Source organism: Myotis daubentonii, chromosome 7 (genome assembly GCF_963259705.1).
Source record: "Myotis daubentonii chromosome 7, mMyoDau2.1, whole genome shotgun sequence".
NCBI lineage: Eukaryota > Metazoa > Chordata > Mammalia > Chiroptera > Vespertilionidae > Myotis > Myotis daubentonii.
Genome location: NC_081846.1, coordinates 2,696,168 through 2,718,821, shown reverse-complemented (window position 1 = coordinate 2,718,821; position 22,654 = coordinate 2,696,168). Strand labels below are relative to the sequence as shown.

General features: G+C 48.6%; 2 protein-coding genes across 8 annotated transcripts in view; one reads left to right on the top strand and one right to left on the bottom strand.

Moving 5' to 3' along the window:
- The first annotated feature begins 2,510 nt into the window (after positions 1-2,510).
- On the top strand, positions 2,511-13,593 carry OSGEPL1 (O-sialoglycoprotein endopeptidase like 1). Of its 7 annotated transcripts, none has more exons than XM_059702555.1 (9): positions 2,731-2,858; positions 4,399-4,639; positions 7,918-8,305; positions 9,652-9,783; positions 9,874-10,078; positions 10,393-10,541; positions 11,585-11,715; positions 11,837-11,908; positions 13,321-13,593. In XM_059702555.1, exons 1-9 carry the CDS (start codon positions 2,765-2,767, stop codon positions 13,397-13,399), a joined length of 1,491 nt encoding a protein of 496 aa, XP_059558538.1. In that variant the 5' UTR covers positions 2,731-2,764; the 3' UTR covers positions 13,400-13,593. The 7 variants fall into 7 exon arrangements, 5 of the variants coding, with proteins under 5 accessions (XP_059558540.1, XP_059558538.1, XP_059558542.1 ...); XM_059702556.1 differs by lacking the exon at positions 2,731-2,858 and adding an exon at positions 3,184-3,617; XM_059702558.1 differs by lacking the exon at positions 2,731-2,858 and adding an exon at positions 3,184-3,723.
- Positions 13,594-15,378: 1,785 nt separating this feature from the next.
- Positions 15,379-22,654, bottom strand: part of ANKAR (ankyrin and armadillo repeat containing) — a 45,772-nt gene continuing 38,496 nt past the window's right edge. Inside the window, exons 22-24 of the mRNA XM_059702538.1 lie at positions 20,125-20,321; positions 17,407-17,453; positions 15,379-16,017 (exon numbers count right to left, since the gene is read on the bottom strand). Of these exons, the coding sequence (XP_059558521.1) occupies positions 15,770-16,017; positions 17,407-17,453; positions 20,125-20,321 (492 nt within the window). The 3' untranslated portion in view covers positions 15,379-15,769. The remainder of the gene's footprint in view (positions 16,018-17,406; positions 17,454-20,124; positions 20,322-22,654) is intronic.

Genomic DNA, 22,654 nt, shown 5'->3' with positions numbered 1-22,654 from the left:
ACTTTCACCGTGTTTTAAAAATATTTATTCAATAGATATTTGCTGTAGATATTATTTCAGGTATTGTGGATACAGTTTGTAAACAAGACAAACCATGTTCTTTCCCTTATGTGCTTATAGTCTAGCTGGAGAATAGATAACAAATGAATAAATAAATACATATCATTTAATGTAATAATAAATGCCATGGGGCAAAAAATTAAGCAAGTAAATGGCAGTCACTAAAACCTCAAGTGTTCAACATGTAGTGCTGCTAAATGATGGTTTTCTTTTCATGGTCAAAGTCATAAAAACAGAAACAGTGGTGGGGTGGTTGCCAGAGGCCAGAGGAGGTGGGGAGAAAAGGGTCCCACAGTAATAGGGAATTAGTGTTTAATGGATACAAATTTAGGGAAGATGTAAACGTTTTGAAGATGGATGGTTGTGATGGTTGCACGACAGTACGAATGTACTTAATACTGTTGAGCTGCACACATAAAAATGGTTAAAATCATCTTAGGGTAAATTTATGAAATAAGCATAATGACTCAGCAAACAAAGAGCAAAATATCTTCCAAAGATGAGACCTGCTTGACAGTATTACCATGAATAAAAGAATGTTTCATATCAAAAGGTATTTCTTAGCAAAGGAAAAGAGGGGCAAATGACTATTTTTTTAGCACAACCGAAGCTATGAAGACACTGGAAAGCACCAAACCCATTTCTGTTGCTTTCATTCCCTATTTACTAAACAGTCCTCCGATTATAGTTTGAATCTGGTTTTCATTGTGATCTGGTCAAGGTGAAGACCAGCCAGGTCAACTGTCCTAGCTCATTGTTGCATTCCTCATAACTTAATATAGTAGTATTATAGTTTTTACATAGCTTATTAGCAAACTGAATGTGTGATCTGGTACCCCATAAACCATATTCATAAACCAGTTTGAAGCTATATAAGAATCAGATGTTGAAACCCAGCGATCACACCAAGGCCTGCTAGGTTATGGATACATCTGGAAGCTACACCACCTTAGTGCACTTTCTCAACGCACACTTTCCCTAATGCTGTATTGCAATTGCCTGTTATTAGACTCGGTTCTTTGAAGATAAGGAATGGATAGTTTATCTCTTAACAACCAGTAAGTTCTGGCCCAAAGGAAAGAACCCCCACAATACGTGTTAAAATCCAATTTAGTAAGATATAAGTAGGGAATGAGAATTGTAAAGATTCTTCTGTATATAATTTTCCTCTATACAAATGGAAAGTTAGACAACAGCAGAGACAAATGAGCGTGTTCAGATCTATTTGGAACTCTCAATTCAAGCTGAAGTTTCAGTGGTTAGGCCATCTTTCGTTGAGAATGCCCCTAAGTGGCACTCAAACCATGATGTGATCGGATGAAAGCCTAGATGCCCCACCGTTCCTCCAATAACTTCTCCCCTAGTGCAATAACGAGCATGGAAGGAGGACACCTTTACTTGCCAAATACAGCACGTGCATTGGGTATAAGTTTCTAACACGCACTCAATCAAAGGAGGAATAAAACTCCCCCCCACTGTGTCATAGAGTTCTGCTGTTCCACATCATGGAACGGTCAGCCAAGAGTGCCTGGACGAGGAATCCACCAATGACACGAACACAACAAAGGATAATGCTGGGCAGCACAGGGGGGCACTGGGCACCTGGTGAGCCCACAGGTTCACGTGGCAAGAGAAACCGCCACGCCAGGTGAGATTTGAGTGCATAACAGAAAGCCACCTCCGACCTGCCATGGCCAGTCCGGACGACTAATTCTTCTCTTTAGGTCTTAATTTTTCTCTTTTTGTCTCTCTTGGGTCAACAATGCGGCCCAGAGAAAATAGGAGTTACCGGGTAGTTAAGAAAACAGACCAGAGCCTGGCTCTAACTCTGCACCTGGTAGCTGGATGCCCACATCCTGTGAACGCGCTTTTCCCGTAAATGAAGACAGGAGCCCCTCACGGGTGGCTGGGAGGGTTCAGCGAGTTAGTCTGCATCGGGCGGGCGCATGGGAAGTGCCCATGGGAAGCGGCCCTTCATTGTTCATTATGACGACTCCACACAGGATTAAAAATGTTGGAAACGTTGTTTCACCTGAAAAGCTGTCCCTAACATTCTAATTATGAGTTTACATGTCTGTCTATCACGAGACCCTCACTGATTCCCCCCTGGTCTCTTCATCTTACTAACCGGAGCTTCACCTGCCAGGCGCCGGCGCTGCCCACCTGGCATCGCAGGGTCCCCCTTAGTGAGCCCCGAAGCCACGCAGGAAGACGGCCTCGGGGGACAGACCTGCCCCAACCAATGGTGACAAGTCCACCTGTCAACAGAAGAAAAATAAAAGGGGAGCAAGAACACGAGGAAGACTACGCTGCAGGTCTGTGCACGACGCATCCTAAAAGTCGGGCATGAAGACTTTAAAGGCGTGAATTTTTTCAACCCCCTTTGGTTTTCACCGCAGAACGAGCCAGCCCTTTCCACGGGGAGAAGCGGGAGTCCGAGCGGAGAGGCTGCCGTCCTCTGGGAAGCCCGCGCCCTGCGGCGCCCCAGGCCCACGGCCCTGAGAATGTGGGGCATCGCCGGCCGCACCGGTAGGTGGGTGGCAGCCCCTCGGGAACGGGAGGACGAACCCCTACCCAGACTGCTCCGACCGGGGCGTCCGCGTCCAGCCAGACGGCGAGCGTCCCTAGCAACCCGGCGCCCGGGGGCAGACGGACTTCCCGCGTCTCCTCGGGGCGGTGACGCCACCGGCCGCCGGCCCGACCGATGACATCACGTCCGGCGCCGGGCCGGCTCCAGCCCCGGCAGGCGGAGCGCCCTCCCGCGGAGGGAGCAGAGGCGCCCGCGGCCCGCGCTCAGGGTGAGTGGCTCCTCCGGGCTCCGCGCGTCCCGGCCCCGCGCTCCCCCCGCGCGGCTGGCGGCCCCGCCTTTCAGCGCGAGTTCATGGATCCCAGCGGGAGGGGAGCGGGAAGGGAGCAGCGTCCATGACGGGGCGCGGACGGCTGCCCCTGCCCGCCCCGCGGTCGGAATCAGCCCGCAGCCCGGCCCGAGCCCTGGCCGGGGACTAGCCGTGACCTCCCGGTTCCCGGTGCGGCCCCGCCTTCGTGCGCGCAGCTGGCCGCGCCCCGGCTTCCCCGGGAGCCCGCGGGGCCCGCCCCTCGCCTGCCTCCAGGGGTGGCCCGTCCTGTTCCGGGGTGTCTCCCTGTTCTCTGTGCATAGATGGATCGCTCTAACTCTGCCCGCGCCGCAGTGCGAGCCCCACACCTGTGCGCTCTCTGCTCCGCGCGGCCCCTGTGTGTAGGGAAAGGTCCGCTCACACGCCCAGCACGTTCTGCAGCGGTTCTGTTTGTGTTTTGTTAATCCTCGCCTGACGGTAGTTACCATTGACGTTTAGGGAGAGAAGTCGAGAGAGGGAGAGAGAGAGAGAAACATCACACACGGATTGGCTGCCTCCTGCCCCTGCCCAGACCGGGGCCGGGGATCCAGCCCGCAGCTGAGGGAGGTGCCCTTGACCAGAATCGAACCCGGGCCCTTCAGTCCCCAGGCGGTGCTCTAACCACTGAGCAACCGGCCAGGGCAGCCGCAGAGAGTTTCAGGTGATCTGGGAACATGAAACTAGGTACGTGGCAGAGTGGCACCGCCAGGGGGCGTTGGCGATGGACTGCTGCTGTGTTGGGAAACAGGATTTGGGGACATCCCTGTTGTGATAAACCTCTGGCAAAAAGGTAAATTTAATTCGAAAAATTGTAACTAGTGGATAAAAAAGGTAGGCGTTGCAGTCTCTTTAGTCGAGATATGGTTCATGTGAGATGACGTTATGAGAACACTTGTTTGTAAACTAGCTGACTAAAGCTTATTTTGTGTGTCTGCTGTTTTTGCAAATGATTACATTTTATTTTGAAAGATGTTTCCAGGAAATAGGATGCATTTATTTTTACTGATCCATTTTGCCTTTATCATTTGATTTTTTATTTTTTTTAAAAAAAACCCACATTTTGTCTTAATGTTAGCAGTCACAGAAATAAATAGCACTTTCCGGAGGACTATTCCATGCAACTGTTATACTGTAATATTAGCTGTTTTATAAAGAATAAAGAAGGGTTTGGTAAGAACAGCATGAGAGTAACAGTAATCCAAAAAAAATGTTACCTCTGACTTCCCTATTTTCCCCCTTAAAAAGTATTACATTCATTCACACTGTTATTTATATTATAGTATATAAATTATATAACAAGTTGCTTTAAATTTTTCTGCTGACTTTTATAAGACTTAACTATAATTTTATAAAACTACACATTAAAAAATAAACCAAGCTTTCAGAATTTTTGCTTAACTGAATGGTCGAGTGGCTAATGCCAATTCCGAATGATACTTAGTTTGTTCCTTTCATTCTTTTCCAGGAACTATCAATAGAGCAAGCATGCTAATATTGAGTAAGGCAGCAGGAGTTTTTTCTAAACCATCGAAAAGGAAAATTTATGAGTATTTAAGAAGTTCCAATTTTCATCCTGGGAAAGCATTTCTGCACAAAGTCGTGTTGGGAATTGAGACCAGTTGTGACGATACGGCAGCTGCTGTGGTGGATGAAGCTGGGAATGTTTTGGGAGAAGCAATACATTCCCAGACTGAAGTTCACTTAAAGTAAGTAGACACTATCTCGGTAGATTTCCACTTTTTTTGGAAAGTATAAAATGAAATAGTTCTTTTCTGTTTATCTTGTATAAAAGTTAAATTCCAGGAGCTAATTGCTTCTCTTGTACAAAAGCTTCTAAGAACTGCTGTTGTCAGCCTCCCGCCCTCAGCCTGGTCCTTAAGGCTCTCCACAGTAAGGCTCGGACCCAGCTAATCCCATTGCCAAAAAGACACCACGCTTGTTCCCAGCTCCAACATTTATCCATGATTTCCCCTCTTCTGTTCACCTGTAAGTTTCATGTTCTCCACTGAAGGCCTAGGAGAGCCTGGCTTGACTTCCGGCCTGTGTGAATCCCTGGAAAGAACAAATGCTATTCCTGTTTCTAGACACAACTCATCTTGGCACTATAACAATAATATGCTGTTGTGTTAAAGCACAGCAGGTGCAAGGTCTGTAAACCTGGATGTCCCCACCAGGCAGGGGACAGAAATGAAGGGGCTGGAGAGAAAGTGGAAAATACCTGCAGGGGGTCACTGCTCAGTGATTGCCATGCAGGACTCTCGACCCTGTGCTGTCGGATCAGACTCCTCGAGAGAAGCGTGACTGTAATATCTCCAGGTTTTTAAAATTAGTAGCTAACTCAAAATGTGTTGAAAGTACTGTACAGATCAAAAACACCTTGAAGTCACTAATTTAACAACATCTGAGTAGTGAAAAAGGTTGATATTTTGAGATCACAGACCTGTATTTGAATCATGAATTAGGCATTTGGTATTGGCTGACTTTAGGCACGTTCTTTATCCTCTTTTTTCACGCCACAAAGTGGGAAAGATAACTGCCGTATAGGATTGGGGGCAGTATAACAGGAATAATATAGAAGGTGATAATTAGAAGTAATGGATAGGCCTCTCGTGCGTACGTGAGACATAAAAGGGACAGTGAAGTACCAAGAAGTCCTTGCTCTCAGGAAGCTTGACCTAATCTCTAAGACATGGTATGCAGTGACCCTTGGACAACATGGGTTTGAACGGCATAGGTTCACTTATGCATAGATTTTTTTCAGTAAATATATTGGAACATTTTTTTGGAGATTTGTAACAATTTGAAAAAACTCGTAACCGAATCACATAGCTGAGAAATATTAAAAAAATAAGAAAAAGTCATGTCATGACTGTATAAAATATATGTAGATATTAGTCTGTTTTATCATTGACTACCATAAAATATACACAAATCTGTTCTAAAAAGTTAAAATTTGTCAAAACGTATGCATATACTTACAGACTGCACGTGGCACCATTTGCAGTTGAGAGAAATGTAAACAAACGGAGAGGTGAAGTACGAAATCATAACCGCGTAGAATCCACTGTAGTACGTGCTGTACTCCTGTCATAGTTTTGTAGCCCCTTCCTGTCGCTGCTGCCGTGAGCTCTGATGTTGTGAGCATCTGCTTAAAACGCTGCATGGCTCTCATTGCCTCTCCATAAGCAGCTCATCCCCAGGAAAGTGTGTATCCCAGTAAATGTGACCTCTGCGGGTTCCTCATGCAGCACCATAAACTCTGGGTGACACCCTGGGGCCCACGCGAAGTGCCGCGAGTGAGGAGCAGAGGACAGTCTCGGCCTGACAAGGAAAGCTGGCGTGCTTGGTCTGGATCGAGACATGCCCACCCATCCAAGGCCCAGGAATCCAGCGGAGGGACCATCGTAAACAGAAAGGAAGTTTGCGAGGCCGCCGCTGCAGCCGTGCCAGCAGGTGTAAAAGCCTGGCCCTTCGTGTGAAATACCGTTTATCTCGTGTGTCCAGTACTTGGATGCCCAGCGTTACTGCTCCGTATCAATCTACAATGTTCTGTAGCATATAAGGCAGTATTGATGTGGGCACTGATAGGCGATTCATCTTCTAAGCAGACAATATGAACTCATGGTATCAACGATGGCAGTACAGTACTAAATGCAGCTTCTCTTCCGGAGGATTGTCTTCATAGCGACTTCTTTTCTCTAGCTTTCTTTCTTGTAAGAAGGCAGTATGTAAAACATACACCAAATATGTGTTAATTATCTGCCCATGTTATCAGCAAGGCAGCCAGTCAACAGTAGGCCCTTAGTAGTAAAGTGTTGGAGCAGTCAAAGTTATCCATGGCTTTTCGACAGCACGGGGGTTATTCTATGGCCGACTGTATTCAATAAATGGTCATTGCATGCTCCTACTGAGGACTTTCATTTTTTTTATTTTTATTGCTTTCAGAGAGGAAGGGAGAGGGAGACAGAGATGGAAACATCAATAATGAGAGAGAGTCATTGATTGGCTGCCTCCTGCATGCCCCCTTCTGGGGATCGAGCCCACAACCTTGGCATGTGCTCTTGACCGGAATCGAACCCAGGACCCTTCAGTCTGCAGGCTGACGCTCTATCCAGAGCCAAACCGGCCAGGGCAGGGTTTTTATTTCTGTTTATATACCCAGCAGATCTTCAACATCACATATTTAAAGGTGTTGTGTTCTTTCTGAGATTTGGGGTGCGTGTTGCAGATCTCGTGTTCGATGGCTGTGCTTCTCTGCCACATGCTGGCACGTGTTTTGCTGGCAACTTCACCCCCTACTTCTTTGCTTTTGACGTTCAGAGTGCTCATCCACTGCTTGTCGCACATGGACCCAAAATCAAAACTCCCGACTCCATTTCAGATTGCAGGCTGTCGACTGTCCTGCCGTGGCTGCCAGTGCGGAGGGTCTAAAAATAAACTCATCTCCTTCACTAAACGGGCTTCATGTTTCCGTCAGCCTCTCTCTTCTCCCCATCATTCCAGCTCCCGGCTGACTCACCTCCGATGCCTTGGCCTCCCTCCCGATACCCACTTAGTGATTACAGTGGCCCAGGCCTCTGTCCCTTTCTTTCCATCCCCACGGTCACCCAGGTTAAGATGTAATCACCTTACCCTTCTGCGGCAACTGTAAGCATCTTCTAAAATCTTCCTGCCTGCAGAGAGATCCGTTTTTCCAAAGTCCAGTTTCATCTTGTCCTTCCCTTGCCCGAGAGTTCTTCCTTGGCGTGCTTCTCGCGATGATCTTGGCGATTTCCTTCAGCTTGCAGAGACACCACACCCCGAATCACTGCAATTTGGGTTCCAGCGGCTGCATCGTAAGACACGTTTGAAAATAGGTGACTGACATTGTGAGCTATCCAATGATTGATTTGAAAACATGCCTTCAGCTCTCATATACAGTTTTTCTTCCCCCGTTTTTACAATCTTAAAAATTACAAAAAGCTTTTTTAAAAACCTCTTTCAGAACCGGTGGGATCGTTCCGCCAGTAGCTCAGCAGCTTCACAGAGAAAATATCCAGCGGATAGTGCAAGAAGCGCTGTCGGCCAGTCGAGTCCCTCCGAGTGAACTCTCCGCCGTCGCCACCACCACCATGCCCGGCCTCGCCCTGAGCCTGGGCGTGGGCCTGTCCTTCAGCCTGCAGCTGGTCGGCCGGCTGAAGAAGCCCTTCATTCCCATCCACCACATGGAAGCTCACGCGCTCACTATCAGGCTGACGAATGAAGTGGAATTTCCCTTTCTCGTTCTCTTGATTTCTGGAGGCCACTGTCTGTTGGCCTTAGTCAGAGGAGTTGCAGATTTCCTGCTTCTCGGAAAGTCTCTGGACATAGCGCCGGGTGACATGCTTGACAAGGTAACTCAGATTAATTCCTACCTTATTTTTTGTCAAGGCGTCCGTTTCCGTTGAGGCGTGACGGCTGCACTAGTACCATTCATCTAAATATTTCTGAATGATACCCCATTAGACCGAAAAAATATGTGTAGGGTAAGACAAACAGGAAAAGTAGTGCCTAGTTTACAGAAGATTCTTTCTGCCCCATTTCAAATAAAATGTAGGAGGTTTACAGCAGCCCATAAAGGCTCACATAGTTCGCAAATGCAGTTGTTTTTTTGTTTTTTTAAATTCTTTATTGCTTAAAGTATTACATATAGTATTATATGTGTCTCCTTTTTCCTCCAATGACCTCTCCCCGGCCAACCCCATCCCCCAGCACATGCCCTCACCCCCCTAGTGTCTGTGTCCATTGGTTATGCTTATGTGCATGCAGACAAGTCCTGTGGTTGATCTCTCCCCCTTACCCCCACCTTCCCCTGCCTTCCCTCTGAGGTTTGACAGTCTGTTCAATGCTTCTCTGTCTCTGGGTCTATTTTTGTTCATTGGTTTATGTTATTCATTATATTCCACACATGAGTGAGATCATGTGATACTTATCTTTCTCCGACTGGCTTATTTCACTTAGCATAATGCTCTCCAGGTCCCTCCATGCTGTTGCAAATGATAAGAGTTCTTTCTTTGTTACAGCAGTGTAGTATTCCATTGTGTAGATGTACCACAGTTTTCTAATCCACTCATCTCCTGATGGGCATTTGGGCTGTTTCCAGATCTTAGCTATGGTGAATTGTGCTGCTATGAACATAGGGGTGCATATATCCTTTCTGATTGGTGTTTCTGGTTTCTTGGGATATATTCCTAGAAGTGGGATCACAGGGTCAAATGGGAGTTCCATTTTTAGTTTTTTGAGGAAACTCCATACTGTCTTCCATAGTGGCTGCACCAGTCTGCATTCCCACCAGCAGTGCACGAGGGTTCCTTTTTCTCCACATCCTCGCCAGCACTTGTCGTTTGTTGATTTGTTGATGATAGCCATTCTGACAGGTGTGAGATGGTATCTCATTGCCTGCAGTTACATTTTTCATCAAATAGGACAATATATGTGAAAGAAGGTGTTTTGTGAAGTGTCAAGTACTCTAAAAACGTGAAACGTGAGGATATAGGAAGATAAGGACATTAGAGACGCACTAAGTTCTGTGGTTAAATGTCACCATTACCAGCACTACCACCACGCAGATTGCTGCTTCCTCTGTGGCAGGATCCTACAGAGATCCTGCTGGCAGCCGCTGGCACGGTGGGAAGCAGCAGGGCAGATTCTTATGGAAGAAGCGGCCATTCTTAACTTCTAGCCTGTTTCCCATCCTCAGTGGAAGAGCAACAGTGGATGGGGAGGCAGTGCCGGCTGCTGTCAGTTGGGTTGTCAGAAAGGCAGGCCTGGCCGTCTCCCTGACCAGCTGTCGGCCGTGTTTGTAAAGGCAGAGCATGTCTTATTCGTCCAGGTTTGGTGTGTTTTTCATTTCCTTTGCATCTTGGTTTCAAAGCGTGCAATTTTCTGGTTCATTGTTAGATGTTGTGTCTGTTTCTGACAGGTGGCAAGAAGGCTGTCTTTAACAAAACACCCGGAGTGCACCGCCATGAGTGGTGGGAAGGCCATCGAGCATCTGGCGAAACAAGGAAATAGACTGCGTTTTGACCTCACACCTCCCATGCATCGGGCTAAAAACTGTGATTTTTCTTTCACTGGACTTCAACATGCTGTGAATAAGATAATAACACAAAAGGAAAAAGAGGAAGGTATATTTCTAATAAATAAAGGTGGACAGCCCTAGCAGGTTTGGCCCAGTGGATAGAGCGTCGGCCTGGGGACCGAAGGGTCCTGGGTTCGATTCCCGTCAAGGGCATGTACCTTGGTTGCAGGGGCCCAGGCCCTGGTCAGGGCTCATGTGGGTGGCAACCAATCGATGTGCATCGATGTTTCTCTCTGACTCTCCCTCTCCCTGCCACTCTCTCTGAAAATCAATGGAAAAATATCCTCGGGTGAAGGTTAACAAAAAAAAAGTAACGAAAGATGGACAGGGGAGTAACCCCAGACTGTGCTCTGTCTGCAGGCGTGGAGCAGGGGCAGGTCCTGGCCTCCGCTGCGGACATCGCGGCCGCCGTGCAGCACACCACCGCCTGCCACCTCGCCAAGCGCACGCACCGCGCCCTGCTGTTCTGCCAGCAGCGAGGCCTGCTGCCGCCCAGCAACGCCGCCCTGGTGAGCCCCCCGCCCTGGTGAGCCCCCCGCCCTGGTGAGCCTGTCCCCCTGGAGTAGCGGCGCCCTCTGTGCTGAGGCTGTTCTGGGGGGGGGGGGGGGGGGTTGGGGCGGCCCAGCCGCCTGAGCACCTGAGGGAAGGGCTCTGGGCTACAGCCAGCGCCCCCGTGGGCAATGTGCGGAGTGAAGACCACGTCCCTTCCCTGTACAGGCGGCAGCGTTGGGGATGTGTGCACGGCCGTGTGCCCAGGAAGCCCCAGGCTGTCTGCTCATGCATTTCAGAGGCTCCACGATTAGAAGGAACGGCAGGAGCCGGTGGCATGGTTTTTAGGAAAACGGGCTGGTTTCCTTAACACTTGTGCCCCTTTGATGAACTCCCTCGCGTGTGTTTACAGCCTTGGTAAACCTCGGGTAACCGTGTCTTAAAGTGCAGTTTTCTGAAAATTAGGAAGTGAGACGATCTTTAGATGGTGGTAGATGCACAGACTGGAATATCCAAGGCGATCGTTCTTAAAGGATTGTTTAAGAAAAAAGTGCTTCTAAGTAAAAACTCCAAACTCCAGGGTCTAAGGCCATGGTCGGCAAACTGCGGCTCGGGAGCCACATGCGGCTCTTTGGCCCCTTGAGTGTGGCTCTTCCACAAAATACCACGTGCGAGCGCACACGTACAATGCGATTGAAACCTCGTGGCCCATGCACAGAAGCCGGTTTTCGGCCTGGGCGAGTCTGTTTTGAAGAAGTACTGTTGATATTTGGCTCTGCTGACTAATGAGTTTGCCGACCACTGGTAAGGTACTGTACTCTGACTGTCCTTAGAAAAAGGCCAGAGGAAAAGAACACAGAAACGAGAGGAGCGATTACACGCTGATGTGAAGTGTTCTGTGGTATTTTTCTTCAAATCGTTATTCTGCAGATGTTTCACCTGCCCGTCCGTCGCCCATCTGTCAGACGCGGTGTTTGATTGCACGCTGCCGTTCCCAGGTTAGCTGCCAGCCTGGCTTACATCCGTACGTGACACCTGTTCTTGGTCTTCTCGGTTCCTCCAGGTTGTGTCTGGAGGAGTTGCCAGCAACTTCTACATCCGAAAAGCTCTGGAACTTGTAACAAATGCCACCCAGTGCGCTCTGCTGTGTCCTCCCCCCAGACTGTGCACGGACAACGGCGTGATGATCGCGTGGTAAGCCCTGGGACACGCGTGCCTCCCTCAGCACGAGGTCAATATGAACCACCCTTTCATTGCGCTCCGCCTTCTTCCTTTAACTCTGGGCTGCTCACGCTGTGTAATGATCCTGGTTTAGGAACGGGATTGAAAGACTGCGTGCCGGCGTGGGCATTTTATACGACACAGAAGGCGTCCGCTACGAACCGAAGTAGGTAGCACCATTCCTATCTTTACGCAAGTTGCATTATCAAAGTCAAAGCCGGGATGTTGCTTTTATATGTGAGGTTTTCATTGATCTTCTGGTTACATTCATTTCTTTCATGAACCTATCAGGTAGATACCTTATAAGAAGTGCGTTTGCTACAATTTCAAATTACAAAAAATCTGACAAATCACAGGTTAGAAACAGGTGATGGGTAAGGGCGATGGATTCCTTCATTTGGAAACAGTGGAAACCAGGTCCCTGGCCTGCCTTTTGCAATGTCACATCCACCTCAGAACCAGCGAGGATGCTGGGAACGGAAGGGAAACGTGCACCAGGCATCCTGGTGGGGACTGGGCTGCGAGTGTGCTCTTCCCGTGCAGCGGAGACGCGGCCCAGGCAGCTGCTCTCTGCACGCCTTCCTCTGTGTCCCGGGTCCAGCGAGGAGCACGGTTTCCCCGTCTGGCACCAAGTTCCGGGCTCAGTTAGTCCTGGACTCGTAAAACCAGCGAGGGATGGTTATGTTTCCTGACCTAACAGTTCTGTGTCTACATTGTTTCATCTGATGCTTTAAACTTCTCCGTGTTGGAGTCCTTCCCTGTCGCTGCATGAACCAGACTCTCAGGGCTGATTACAAATGAGCAGAGTTAGCTGGTGGTGGCAGAACCGCCCCCGGCCCCGCCCCATGCCGATGGCCCAGCCTCTGGTGGAATCCACCGTCTGATGCCGTGGTGCCTCCCCTGGGCAGTGTGGAGGCTGGAGACGGTGGCTTTCTCCAGGTTGGGTAACAGAGTGAAACAGCAGAAATCAGAAGCCAGAATTATGAACTAAGGAAGAACAAAGAAAGAGGGTCGGATCTCGCCTCTCCTGCCAGTAGCGACCGAGGAAGGCAGACAAGGAGCAAGCCAGGTGGTGACGCTCAGAGAGGAAGCAGTGGGAACCTGGGGGATGGGTAGGATAGGAAGGGGTGCAGGTTTGCCTTCAGCTACATGTGAACTATTTCGCCTTCTTAGCTTTATAGAGAATCATAAGACTTTGTTATTTTTCTACTTCATTTTAAGTTTTTCTTCATTTACAGTATTTGAGATGTGTAGAATTATTTCTTTCAAAACATCTCAATCCCCAAAGTCATTGGGTTGTATATATTAAATATGTGTAGCTTTTTAGAAATGTCAAATATACCTCAAAGTGGTTTTAAAAAGTCTCGAAGTTTAGATTTATTAATGGAATTGGCCTTTCTTCACCCATTATTCTGGTTTGAGATCCTATTTGTATTTATTTAAGAACTACCACCACCTGGGATTAATGATAAATTAGATATGTATGTTGTTAGAATTCTAAGCACACAGCCTGTAGAACTAGGGACAGAGGAGGAAGCCAATGTTTGCAGTAACGTGATTTGTCTGACTCTGATGCAGATGTCCTCTGGGGGTGGATATATCCAAAGAAGTTGGAGAAGCCGCCATAAAAGTCCCACAATTAAAAATGAAGATCTGAGTCCGGCTGGCGTGGCTCAGTGGTTGGGGTCGACCTACGAGCCAGGAGATCCTGGTTCAATTCCCAGTCAGGGCACAGGCCCGGATGGCAGGCTCGATGCTCAGTAGGGGGCGTGCAGGAGGCAACCAATGATCGACGTTTCTCTCTCTCTCCCTTCCTCTCTGAAATCAATAAAAATATATTTTTTTAAAAAATGAAGATTTGATTTGTGCTTTTCAAAAATCCCTAAAGGTAATATTTCAACACTTCGGTTTGGATTTTTGGGTATCAAATTGTAGGTTATATGTAATATTGCTCATCAAGACTTTCTTCTGTTATTCCTTCTCTTGCATTTGATGTTTAGCACCTGCTCTCTTGAGAGATTAGCAGTGTTATTGTCGTATAAGAGAACATATGTTTTTAAATCAGAAACCACAGGAGAGTACGGGGGGGGGGGGGGGCAGGATGCGCTGATGCTGCAGGTAGAGAACCGGCCCTGCAGGGAGAAAGGCGGTGGCTCTGCTGAGTTCTGGCCCGTGTGTGCAGGCCTGGGTCATGTCAGAGCAGGGGGAGCTTTTTTAGGGGAGCAGGCAGGGGTGGGGGGGCGGAGGGGGGCGTCTGCTGAAACATTTGCCTGACTTTTCCAATGAGAGAAGAGTTTTAGAAAGGGAGCCAGGCCAAAATCGTGTCAATCACAGAATTCTAAATCAAGACAAAAGGTGACTTTGGCGAGCGGAATGTCTGTTAAGTATAAACATGCCTGTCACACAGGTATGTTCTCTGGAGCAAACAGAATGTGTCTACATTTCTGAAAACCCATCTGAGATTTTAACAAGTGGCGTGCAAGTAACTTCTCGTTGGGCATTGTACTTTTAAAAAAATTCCTCTATTGTTGAAAGTATTATGGTGACTCCCCTTTTTCCCGATTGACCTCCTCCCGCCCCCCGCCCCCACCCCGCACCGGCCCCTCCCAGGCCTTCACCACCCTATTGCACTGCACTTTTCAGTTGACCACATATATTTATATCCATTAGTTGAGAAATTTTATTCAGTTGATGAAAGTGTATGTGACGAAAAGGGTTTGGTTTTGTTTGGGGATGATTTCCTTGAATCTGGAACTTTGTACTGCAGGTGTCCTAACAGCCTGTCCCCTTCTCCCGGCCTGGATTAGAGCGACGTTAACTGTAGGGACATTGCTATCGAGTGTTCAATGTCCTTTGAGAGATTTCACCAGGAGCTTTTCTATGATGTCATCCATGCGGGACAAGGTGCTCACTGTCTAGTCAGTGGCTTGCTGTATGGAGAGACTAGGACAGTGATGGTGAACCTATGATTGGTTGATTTTTCTTTGTTAAATGGCATTTAAATATATAAACTAAACATAAAAAATATAAGTCTTTGTTTTACTATGGTTGCAAATATCAAAACATTTCTCTATGTGACACGGCACCAGAGTTAAGTTAGGGTTTTTCAAAATGCTGACACGCTGAGCTCAAGAGGTTCGCCATCACTGGACTAGGAGGTAAGGATACAAATCTACGATGACAAGACTCCTTAGCTTGGTCCTGCCTTAAAGGCACTTCCCTTTGGGGAATTCCATGAGTAACGCTCCCACCCCCGCCTCCACGTGGTCCTGAGCCACAGGGGAGCCCCTCTCTGTCACCCCGAAGGAGGCCCCCAGTCGCGTGGCGGTGGTCGAGGCGGCCGCCACGTTTCTCAGCCACTGTTGTACCCGATGGTCGTGAGCTCGGGCTTTTCTTTTTAAATAAATGTTTAAAGGCACACATTTCAGGTGTGAGAAGCCTCATGCATTTGAGGTATTGATCCTTCGATGCCTCCAGGCATTACCGTGAGCGTGACCTTGTGGGCAGCGTCCCAGTTTAAACGTCTTTACAGCACGTGACACAGGTACCCACGATGCCGCTGGCCAGCGGCTCTGCTCTGGTGTCAGTGCAGGACTTCCCTCCAGAAACTTCTACTCATCTGTTGAGACTGGAATCAGGCCTGGTTTAACCCGGGAGACAGGCTGAGGGCGATCTGCTAAGTGTTGACATCAAGAACCCCCATTAGAAAAGATGATGCAACTATGTTACGTGCATTTTACCACAATTACAAATAAGACACTTCGCCCTGGCTGGGGTGGCTCAGTGGATTGAGCGTCGGCCTGCGGACTGAAGGGTCCCAACTTTGATTCTGGTCAAAGGCACAGGCCTGGGTTGCTGGCTCCATCCCCAGTGTGGGGCGTGCAGGAGGCAGCCGATGGATAATTCTCATCATGGATGTTTCTCTCTCTCCCTTCCTCTCTGAAATCAATAAAAATATAACAACAAAATAAAAATTAAAATGTTTTAAAAAGTTGCTCAGGAATCCGTTCACACTGAAATGCGTTTATTAACCTTCTGCAGGCTCAACGTTATCTTTCTGAACGTGTTTCCCAAGTTCGCTCAGCAATACTATTCTTGGTCTTGACACTTGGATGACATCTGAGGACGTTGCAGATGCAAAGGAAAAGATATTATGCGACACAGTAGACTTCTTGGAGGTCTTGAAGAGCCCCATGAAGTTCGTTACAGGAGGCAGTAAGGTCAGGGAATCTCGGGGCTGAATTTTCGGCCTTAGCTTTCTTCGGCGCTCTCTCCCTAAGAAGCAAGAGCCGCAGTTAAAGGTCTGAGCCTCGGGATATCGCCACAGTCTCGTCCCCTTAGCTCTGCCTCGTTCCGTTTCCTCCCCATTCCAAACACACGAAGGGACAGCGCAGCAGCTTCCAGGCTTTCCTGTCACCGCAAAACCTCCGGGCAGCCAAGCACGGTGGCCGACTTTCTGCTGTGCCAAGCTGGCACTAACAAAGGACCAATGTCAACTGTTTGAAATAGGCTTTGGAGAAAGGAGGGATAGTTTAACACCAAAGACAGTGCCAGAGGCGTTCTCTCAAAGGGATGGCCTTCCCCTTGAATGACATTAACTTTGTCCACAAACTCTCTCCGTTGTCCACGTCTTTTCTTATGTTGCCACACACCTGCAAAAGCTTCCTCAGCCTGTGCCTGGCACCCAGGCTGTTTGGAAATCAATACTAAAGTAAAGAAGGAGACTGACGCAGGAGCTGTGCCCGCACCAGACATCCTTTCACCCACGATAGTCGGAAATCCAGCCTCCCCTCCGCCCACATCTCGCTTCCCTCAGATGGAGTGAATGAGGCTCGCTCTCCTCCCCTTGTTCTCTCTCCTCCTCTCTCCCTTCCCACTCGTGACGGGAGCACAGGGACCTCTGAATGGCCCGCCCTCGCTTTTCCCTGTGGGGCAGTGACTACACCAGGCAAGACGGAATCTGGCCCTCCACCAAGCACACTCGAGCAAGCACTAAGCTAACCGTGAAATCAACAAGTCATTTTTCCTAGCCTCTGTCTACGGGGCCCGGACGGGTACCATTATCAGGTCTGGACTTGGGTTTCAAGGGCATCCCCCCCACTGTGTGTGACACTGTACGGAGTGTAAGGGAAAGGTGGTCTGTGCCCTACGAATTCACGAGACAAGGTGTACACGGCACAGAACAATAGCAAGGGCGTGGCTGAGTCATACTTACTAGTGCGTGCTGTTTCCGTAACGACTTAGCCCTGCGTGGCTTGTGAGAAAGCGCGAAGGAGGAGTTTCTGCCGACTGGTGCTGGGGAGGAGGGCCTTAAAGGGTAAGCCCGGCCGGCGTGGCTCAGGGCCTGAGCGTTGGCCTATGAGCCAGGGCACAGGCCCGGGTTTTGCACTGGATCCCCAGTGTGGGGTGTGGAGGCAGCCAGTCAATGATTCTCTCTCATCATTGATGTTTCTATCTCTCTCTCCCTCTCCCTTTCTCTCTGACATCATGTGTCACATTGGCTTATACATGGGAAGACATGTTAGGTGTACAGCATTCCAAACACAAACGCTTGCAGGTCGCCTTTTCAGTAGCCCCGCCTTTTTGAATGTTTATACATGGAACAAAGGATTTCAGAGTGCCAGGGCCAGAAGGCACCCCGGAGAGAAAAGAAACACCAATTACCTTTTCTGGAGAGAAGATTTATGCATGGCCCTCCGTTTTTCTCCAGACTGAAAGGGAAAACATTTTCGTCAAACTAGAAACATATAGAGAGGCTACGCAGCATGTGCCACAGCTAGTGGTCTAACTGATTCAGGTCGCCGTAGTGTTTTCTATTCACTGACTCACTCAGCACACTGGAAGCATTGAATCTGCTTGAAGGGATCGAGGAAAGCTTTGGGGGGAAGACCACTTGGGCCGGGTTTTGAAGAAAACAGGTCTTCGGGGGGATGCGGTGGGGCGTGCCCCGGGCAGAGGGGAGGGTGAGGGATCACAGTGCCGTAGAACAGCATGGCGCAGCGGGCAGAGGCACTGCACAGTCTGGTGTGCTTAGAAGTACAGGTATCTGGGACGTGATAGGAGACGAGGTTGGAGAATGAAGATCAGGTCATTGTGTGTCTTAAGAATGAGAACATATAGCCAGGCTGGTCGCTCAGTGGTTGAGCATCACCCCATGCACTAAAGGGTCGCTGATTTGACTCCCGGTCAGGGCACATGTCCAGGTTTGAGCTCCATCCCCAGCAGGGGGCGTGCAGGAGGCAGCTGATTGATGTTTCTCTCTCATCAATGTTTCCCTGTCTCTCTACCTCTCCCTTCCTCTCTAACAAATCAATAAAATGCGTTTTAAAAAGAATGATAAAATGTCAACTTTAAAGTAATGGGGTACCAGTTAAGTGTTTTAAGTCAAATAATAACATGTACCTGAGTTAATGTGTGTGTGGGTGGGTGGGTGGTGGCTTAAAAATAAGTATTATTTTAATCACCATCCCGTACAGATAACCTGTAAATGTGGTATTGCAAACACGTCCTGGTAATAAAATGCAAGTCTTGATTAAAGTTAAGAGATAAAAGTGTCCCGAATGCATTCCTGATTACTCTGGTGAGGACCGTTTGCTGTTTCCTCCTTTAATGAGGCAACTTCATGGCTACTGGGTGGCAATGCAACCAGCTAGTGTTAGTCTCCTATGTTTTCACGGCGGGTCCGTTAACGATGTCCCCCTCCACACTTCAAAATGGACGCGGCCAAGGGCTCCTCTACTATCCCGTTCTTGGTGTGGATGGGAACAGAGAAGAGGTAGACACTCAAAACAAACAAACAAACAAACAAACAAACAAACAAACAAACAAGCTGTTATGATCCAACCACGATCGGTCTCTCTCTGTTCCCGGCAGTGCAATCAAGGAACACTGTGTGGACGGGCATGTTTATCATCCCGAAGTCCCCAGGCTTGTCTCAGTGATCTTTCCACGCCTTTCCCATCGTGTTATGTAAACCGCACTCCTTTTCAGGGTTGTTACGAGAAATAAAACGGACAGTCCATGTAAACGCTCCAAGACAGTGGTTCTCAACCTTCTGGCCCTTTAAATACAGTTCCTCATCTTGTAACCCAACCATAAAATTATTTTCGTGGCTACTTCATAACTGTCATGCTGCTACTGTGGTGAATCGTCATGTAAATATCTGATATGCAGGATGGTCTTAGGCGACCCCTGTGAACGGGTCGTTTGACCGCCAAAGGGGTCGCCACCCACAGGTTGAGAACCGGTGCTCTAAGGCGAGTGCATAGCACTGTTGGTGATGGGTTAACTGTTACTTGCTCAGCAGTTTCACCATTCTGACCAGTTTACCGACTTTTTATAATCCTGAAAGTTGAGTGTTTACGATAGGGGGTGCCATTCGCCTCAGTCCTCTTAGATTTGTGTAGTTACTACAATTCCCCAGCAGATGGCAGACAAGTGTCCTGAGGGAGGGTTTTCATTTTTGTTTTTTTAAAAAATAAGTCCCAAAAAGTTGCCTTATGGACTCGCGGAGGGAGGGACTATTAAATAGTGCTAACATCATTTATCCTAAATTATTTTCAACCAGTACGCATTACTTTCTAGCGCTGTCAGTGACAGCCATTGCCGTTTCGATGTCCCTGGCTGTTTACATACAATTAGGGAACGCGGTTAGGTGTCCGTTTTCCACAGCGTCGCAGTTAACATGACTGAGGAGGCCCTCGGTTTTCTCTGTACTTACACTAGATGTTTAGAGCCAAGCTGGATCCCCTCTCCTCTGTGATTGCAAAGTTTGTAAACACATCCTGCCAGGATCGCTGCCTGCATGTGAGCCGCGCTGCTTGCACGGGAGGCTTGTCATTCCGCTCGCACCCAGAAGGAACCGTGCCGGTGTCAGGTGCCTCTCCTCTCTCTTTCAGAAACGCAAGTTCGCGATGAAACTCCAACGCGGGTGCGAAACCCTCAGGATAAATGCCGGCAGCTGGCGTGACTCCGACCACCGGGCACGGTGTGACCCCGCTTTGGGTCATTCCCGAAGTCCCACTGGAGGCCAAGTTCCCGGCGGCGGTCCTCAGAACTCTCAAGGGTACCCCAGTCCACCCCAAAATGGCTCCCTGGATCAGACATGGAGGCAACTAGGCTCCCCAAAACTTTTCTGAAATGCGAGTTACCCTGGCCAGGCAGGATCCCCAAGATCCGGCTGCATTCGTGTCTGCACTCGCTGCTGCTCGGGGAGAAGTGAAACAGGCTTTGGCGATGGACGTTTCCAAGGAACTTGTCCTTGGGTGTCTGAGGCACAGATTCGTAGCACGGGGAGTGCCCTGCTCTGACCCTCCTTACACGTCGGTAAAAGCTCCTCTATCAGTCATCTCACTCCTGCCCCTTCCCGTATGCGCACCATACCTTAAGGAAGGGAGTCCCACTTTTTGCTGCATTCTAAATTCCTTCAGAAATGCCGGGTTAATGCTGGCATCTCTGCTGATGCTGTTTATTATCCGAAGGAACTGATTCGGCTTATTGCGGCACTCGCTCAGCAGCACGCGGAAAGCGATGGCGTTGTAGGTCAGGTAGCCGAGGGCGCAGGAGCAGGCTGTGCGCACCTGCGGGGAGACACATCCTTCACCAGTGCGCTCTGCTCTAAAGGGGCCACGCCAGCGCTCAGCGCATACTCATAGGAAGTCCCTGGAGCTAATGCCAGCAACTGTGCATGCCAACCGATGGCAGCCACAGCCATGCTTTTATTTATTGTTATTTACTTATTTACTTTTATTGATGTCAGAGAGGAAGGGAGAGGGAGAGAGAGATAGAAACATCAATGATGAGAGAGAATCATGGATCAGCTGCCTCCTGCACGCCCCACACTGGGGATGGAGCCCACAACCCAGGCATGTGCCCTTGACCAGAATTGAACCCGGGACCCTTCAGTCCACAGGCTGACGCTCTATCCACTGAGCCAAACCAGCTAGGGCTCACGGCCAGGTTTTTATTTTTATTATTTTTTAAAATAATTATTTCTTGTTGAAAGTATTACATATGTCCCCTTTTTTTCTCCCATTGACCTCCTCCAACCCCCCCACCCCCACCCCCACCCCCGGCCCACCGGCCCTCACTGCCCCATTATCTGTGTCCATAGTCACAGCCAGGCTTTGAGCGGGGTGTCAACTGCCAGTGATTTCCAGTTGTTCTCAGTCCTGCCTGCATTTTAGAATCACCAGGAGGTTTTTGTTTTTTGTTTTAAGCCCATCAACGAGATGGAACCTGGGCCTGTATATTGTTAAAGTGCCACAGCGGATTCTAAGGTGCAGCCAGAGGCAGGGCCCTGGGGGCTGAACGAAGGCAGTGGCCCTCAGTCTTGCTGGTGCCTCGCTGTCACCTGGATAGCTATGAACATGACTCAGCCTGGGGGCCACCCTCCAAAACCGATTTTATTATCTTGGGGTACAGCCTAGACATTATGATTTTTCAAACTGCTTAGGTGACTGTCAGGAAACCAGGTAGGAGCCTACAGCATAAAAGTAGGTTAAAATTAATGCACTCGGGCCCTGGCCAGTTTTGCTTAGTGGTTGGAGCATCGGCCTGTGGACTGAGGGGTCACGGGTTTGATTCCGGTCAAGGGCACATACCTCGGTTGCAGGCTCGATCCCACTTGTGGAGGCAACCAATCAATGTGTGTCTCTCGCATTGATGTTTCTCTCTCTCAGTCTCTCCCCCTCCTTTCCACTTTCTCTAAAAAAATCAATAGGAAAGAATAGCCTCTGGTGAAGATTAACAACAACAACAACAACAACTAATAATAATAATAATAATAATAATAATAATAATAATGTGCTCGGGAAAGCAACTACATTTTCCTTTGGCAAAAACAAGCAAGAACAAGCATCAGGCCACAGGACACAGGAAAAGTCCTTTCTTTCCTGGAAGGAAGTAGTCCCCTCTGCCTGTGACCTTGAGATAATGAGGCCATGATTAATGATTAATCATAATTAATAAATATGATTAATTAACATGTACTGCTGGGCAGTTCTTAGGAAAACCTGTTAGTGGTGGCATAAGAAATGTCATGGAGTAAACATGAACCCCGCCCTTGCTGGGTACCAGAAGCTGACACTCTGGGCTTGCCATTGGCATCTGACTGCCCAGGCACCTTCCACGCCTGGACAGCGGTTCTCAGTACGTGGTCCCAGGGTCGCTTCGGCTCCTGGGAACTTGCTAGAAATAAATGCACATCCTGGGGCCTGCACGGAGGTATTGGATGGGAAACTCTGGGAATGGAGCCCAGCCATATGGCGTAACAGGTTCCCCTGGGTGCCCCAATGCACCCCAATGTTGGAGAAACACTGCCTTAGACCTTGGGGGGAAGCGCAGGGGAACGCTGAGGCAAACCACTACTGGCCAGCCTCGCCTTCCTCACACATCCATCCTCATCTCGAACCCTGCCTGGCAGATGGGGAAAACTGTCCAATGGATTCCACTTTCATTCATTCCAGAGAATCACAGAAACGACAGTGAAGTCATAAAATGGTGTGGGATATTGTATAAAGATTTTAATTACAAATTCGATATCATCAGTGTACTCATTGGTAGATTGAATCTTAACTATCAAAGATAAAACAAGTTTTCCCATGTTGTGGGAATGGGAATTACGGGTGGCGGGTACAGTTCTAGAGAAACCATCTCAGGCTGTGTTAGGAACACGAACTGTTGTGTAACTCCGTCAACCTGTGGGGAAATCAGCCCACAGAGATGAGAGGGAGGCAAATTATAGTCTCAGAACATTCAGTTTTAGAATTACTTTTTGTTTGTTTGTTTTTTAATATATTTTTATTGATATCAGAGAGGAAGGGAGGGAAAGATAGAAGTATCAATAATGAGAGCGAATCATCAATCAGCTGCCTCCTGCACGCCCCACACTGGGGATGGAGCCTGCAACCCG